The sequence below is a fragment of the Mandrillus leucophaeus genome, unplaced genomic scaffold (assembly GCF_000951045.1).
Source record: "Mandrillus leucophaeus isolate KB7577 unplaced genomic scaffold, Mleu.le_1.0 Scaffold1, whole genome shotgun sequence".
NCBI lineage: Eukaryota > Metazoa > Chordata > Mammalia > Primates > Cercopithecidae > Mandrillus > Mandrillus leucophaeus.
The window spans coordinates 9,603,795-9,608,518 of NW_012098097.1; the positions used below are offsets into that span (position 1 = coordinate 9,603,795).

The 4,724-nt window shown below is 47.7% G+C and overlaps 1 protein-coding gene across 1 annotated transcript in view; it reads right to left on the reverse strand.

Moving 5' to 3' along the window:
• Positions 1–4,724, reverse strand: part of PRPSAP1 (phosphoribosyl pyrophosphate synthetase-associated protein 1) — a 72,831-nt gene that overhangs the window by 63,943 nt on the left and 4,164 nt on the right. Inside the window, exon 2 of the mRNA XM_011983634.1 lies at positions 2,893–2,945. Coding sequence (XP_011839024.1) covers positions 2,893–2,945 — 53 coding nt within the window. The remainder of the gene's footprint in view (positions 1–2,892; positions 2,946–4,724) is intronic.

A 4,724-nucleotide genomic window follows, 5' to 3' on the forward strand; every position in this document is an offset into this window, starting at 1 on the left:
GACAGAGCGAGACTCCATCTCAAAAAAAAAAAAAAAGAAAATATCTTTAAGAAAACTGAATACAGCTGGGCGCAGTGGCTCACGCCTCTAACCCCAGCACTTTGGGAGGCCAAGGCAGGCAGATTACCTGAGGTCGGGAGTTCGAGACCAGCCTGACCAATATGGAGAAACCCTGTCCATACTAAAAATAAAATTAGCTGGGTGTGGTGGCACATGCCTGTAATCCCAGCTACTTGGGAGGCTGAGACAGGAGAATCGCTAGAACCCGGGCGGTGGAGGTTGCAGTGAGCCGAGATGGCACCATTGCACTCTAGCCTGGGCAACAAGAGCGAAACTCCGTCTCAAAAAAAAGAAAAAAAAAAAAACTGAACACAGTTTGACTTGAAAAAAATAAGGGCCAGATGTGGTGGCTCACACCTGTAATCCCAGCACTTCGGGAGGTCAAGGCAGAGAGATCATTTGAGGTTAGGAGTTCAAGACCAGCCCGGCCAACAGGGTGAAACCCTGTCTCTACTAAAAATACAAAAACTAGCCGTGCGTGGTGGCGCATGTCTGTAATCCCAGCTACTTGGAAGGCTGAGGCAGGAGAATTGCTTGAACCGGGGAGGCGAAGGTTGCAGTGAGCCGAGATGGTGCCACCGCACTCCAGCCCGGGCGACAGAGCGAGATTCCGTCTCAAAAAAAAAAATAGTCAAACTCAAGGAAAATAAGTCCCCCAAAATAGAAGACAAAACTAACCAACAGTTCAGCATAAAGTCTCAGGGTCAAAAGCAACAATAAAACAACAACATGTTATCAAAATAAAGACACAGGCCGCGCACGGTGGCTCACGCCTGTAATCCCAGCACTTCGGGAGGCCGAGGCGGGTAGATCACGAGGTCAAGAGACCGAGACCATCCTGGCTAACATGGTGAAACTCTGTCTCTACTAAAAATACAAAAAATTAGCTGGGCGTGGTGGCGGGCACCTGTAGTCCCAGCTACTCAGGAGGCGGAGGCAGAAGAATGGGGTGAACCTGGGGGATGGAGCTTGCAGTGAGCCTAGACTGGGCCACTGCATTCCAGCCTGGGCAATGGAGCGAGACTCCATCTCAAACAATAAAAAATAAAAGGTAAACAAAGAGGCCAAAGATTAACATCCTTATTATTATTATTATTATTTTTTTGAGACGGAGTCTGGCTCTGTCGCCCAGGCTGGAGTGCAGGGGCCGGATCTCGGCTCACTGCAAGCTCCGCCTCCCGGGTTTACGCCATTCTCCTGCCTCAGCCTCCCGAGTAGCTGGGACTACAGGCGCCCGCCACCTCGCCTGTCTCTTATACACATCTAGATGTGTATAAGAGACAGGGCCGGATCTCGGCTCACTGTAACCTCCGCCTCCTTATGCCATTCTCCTGCCTCAGCCTCCGGAGTAGCTGGGACTACAGGCTCCCGCCACCTTGCCCGGCTAGATTTTTGTATTTTTTAGTAGAGACAGGGTTTCACCATGTTAGCCAGGATGGTCTCAATCTCCTGACCTCATGATCCGCCCGTCTCGGCCTCCCAAAGTGCTGGGATTACAGGCTTGAGCCACCGCGCCCGGCCCATCCTTATTATTTTTTAAACAAATGCTGAGGCCTCCTCCATGTCGGGAACTGTACTGGGAACCACAAAATGCAGGACTTGGACGAAGGGACAAAGACTGACTCAAGAGACATGATACGACACCAAGGCCAGCAAACCCTCAGGCCCAGCATGCCGGAGATGCTATAGCTGTGACGAAGGAGAGAGAACAATGGGGCTGGAAACAAGGGCCTCACTGCAATCCAGAACGAGCAGTGCAGAAGGGGGTTCAGGACTCAGGAAGATGTGGATCTGAGCGTGCCAAGCAGAGGTGCAGGCAGTTAGTCTACTTAGAAAGTAGAGAGACTGAGGGGAAAGAGAGAGACAGGAAGTCAGTGAGCCAAGGGACCAGGACTTGCAGGACTTTGGATTTCATTTCTTATTCACTAAAGAGTGGAATTTATTCTAGCAGTGATAGGAAAACCACTGGAAGATTTGAGTTTGGGAAGGGTTTCATCTACTTGTTTTAAAAAGACTACTGGCTACTGTGTGAAGAAAACCATGGCAGGGCAGGAGTGGCCACGGGGAGGCCACGGCAGCTGTTTTGGAAGGTGTCTAGCAAGCAGCAAATGGCAGGCTGGACTGGAGTGGGAGCAGCAGAGGCTGTGAGAAGAGGTTAGATTTAACAAGTATTCCCAAGTCAGAGCACACAAGATGTGGTAATGGATGGATCAAAGACGAGGCAGGTAAAGGGGTAGAATCTGGATTCCCAAAGGGCCCCATGTAATTGCTAAAAAGACTGGACTCCAGCCTAGAGGGCAGGAGTAAGGAAGCAGTAGTAAGAAAAAATATTTGCATTTTAGAAATACCATGGTGGAAACCGAGCACAGTGGCTCACGCCTGTAATCCCAGCACTTTGGGAAGCTGGGGCGGGAAGACTGCTTGAGCTCAGGAGTTCAAGACCAGCCTGGCCAACATAGTGAGGCCCCATCTTAATAAAAATAAATAAATAAATAAAGGCTGGGCACAGTGGCTCATGCCTGTAATCCCAGTACTTTGAGACGCCAAGGTGGGCAGATCACTTGAGGTCAGGAGTTCAAGACCAGCCTGACCAACATGGTGAAACTCCATCTCTACTAAAAACATAAAAATTAGCTGGGTGTGGTGGCGGGTGTCTGTAAACCCAGCTACTTAGGAGGCTGAGGCAAAAGAATTGCTTGAACCTGGGAGGCGGAGGTTGCAGTGAGCCAAGATCGTGCCACTGCACTCCAGCCTTGGCGACACAGTGAGGCTCTGTCTCGAAAAAACTAAATAAATAAAAAATTTTTTAAAAAAGAAATAATTTTAACTTACCTCCATTGGTCTCTTGATATACAACAGATTTCCCCAATTCAGCACCAAGGCGCCTATAGACCAAAAAGAACAAGAAAGGGAAATTAAGATTTCTCTCTTTAAAAAAATTCCAGTTTATATGCATATGTCTAACAAAAAGACTCAACTAAGCTGGCACTCTTTCCAAAAAATAATTTAGAAAATCTAATTCACTGAACTAAAATTCTGCTGTCACTCCATAAGCAGCTCACCACGTTGTAACATACATACTGCTTTACCAGACAGAGCTCACAACCCATGGTTAATGTCTGGTCCATTGTTCTTTGAATAGTAATTTTCTCGGAAAATCACTTCCAAGTACTTGGTTACTAGCAACGATTTCAGTAACACACGCCAGAGATAAATGCCTCAATTATCAAAAGCATAGAGAAGGAAAGAGGCTTCAGCACCACTGACCAAATGTGGTGTGGATCTTGTTTGGATCCTGCTTAGAATAAACCAAGTATGAAAACCCATTTTTGGCCGGGCACAGTGGCTCATGCTTGTAATCCCAGCACTTTGGGAGACCGAGGCGGGCGGATAACCTGAGGTCGGGAGTTCAAGACCAGCCTGATCAACATGGAGAAACTCTGTCTCTGCTAAAAATACAAAATCAGCTGGGCCTGGTGGCACATGCCTGTAATCCCAGCTACTAGGGAGGCTGAGGCAGGAGAATTGCTTGAACCTGGGAGACGGAGGTTGCAGTGAGCCAAGATCACGCCGTCGCACTCCAGCCTGGGCAACAAGAGCGAAACTCCGTCTCAAAAAAAAAAAAAGCCATTTTAAAAAATAATCAGAGAAATATGGACAAAGACTAGATACTACGTAATATTAAGGAATTAATAGTAGTGTGAAGTTTTAAGTCCTGATTAGTAAGCATTACTATTTTTACAAGAGAAATGATATGATGTAAGGGAATCTATTTAAAAATACTCCAGGCCGGGCGCGGTGGCTCACGTCTGTAATCCCAGCACTTTGGGAGGCAGGCAGATCACCTGAAGTCAGGAGTTCGAGATCAGCCTGACCAATATAATAAAACCCCATCTTTACAAAAAACAGAAAAATTAGCTGGGTGTGGTGGCGGGCGCCTATAATCCCAGCTACTCAGGAGGCTGAAACAGGAGAATTGCTGGAATCCAGGAGGCAGAGGTTGCAGTGAGCCAAGATCGCACCATCGCACTCCAGCCCGGGCAACAGGAGTGAAACTCCATCTCCAAAAAATAATAATAATAAAAATAAAATAAAAATCTCCAGTCAGGCCAGGCTCAGTGGTTCAATGATTGTAATCCCAGCATTTTGGGAGGCCAAGGTGGGCGGATCACTTGAGGCCCGGAGTTCAAGACCCGCCTGGGCAACATGGAAAAACCCCGTCTCTACCAAAAATATAAAAATTAGCTGAGTGTGGTGGTGAATGCCCGTAATCCCAGCTACTTGGGAGCTGAGGCACGAGAATCACTTGAACCGGGAGGCGGGGACTGCAGTGAGCCAAGATTGTGCCACTGCAACTCCAGCCTGGGTGACAAAGCAAGACTCTGTCTCAAAAAAAAAAAAAACAAAACTTCAGCCAGGTATACACATACAATGGAATATTATTTGGCCTTAAAAAAAGAATAAATTCTGGTATGTGCTATGACACGAGTGAGCCTTGGAAAACATACGCTGAGGAAAATAAGCTAGACACAGCCGGGCGCGGTGGCTCAAGCCTGTAATCCCAGCACTTTGGGAGGCCGAGACGGGCGGATCATGAGGTCAGGAGATCGAGACCATCCTGGCTGACACGGTGAAACCCCGTCTCTACTAAAAAATACGAAAAC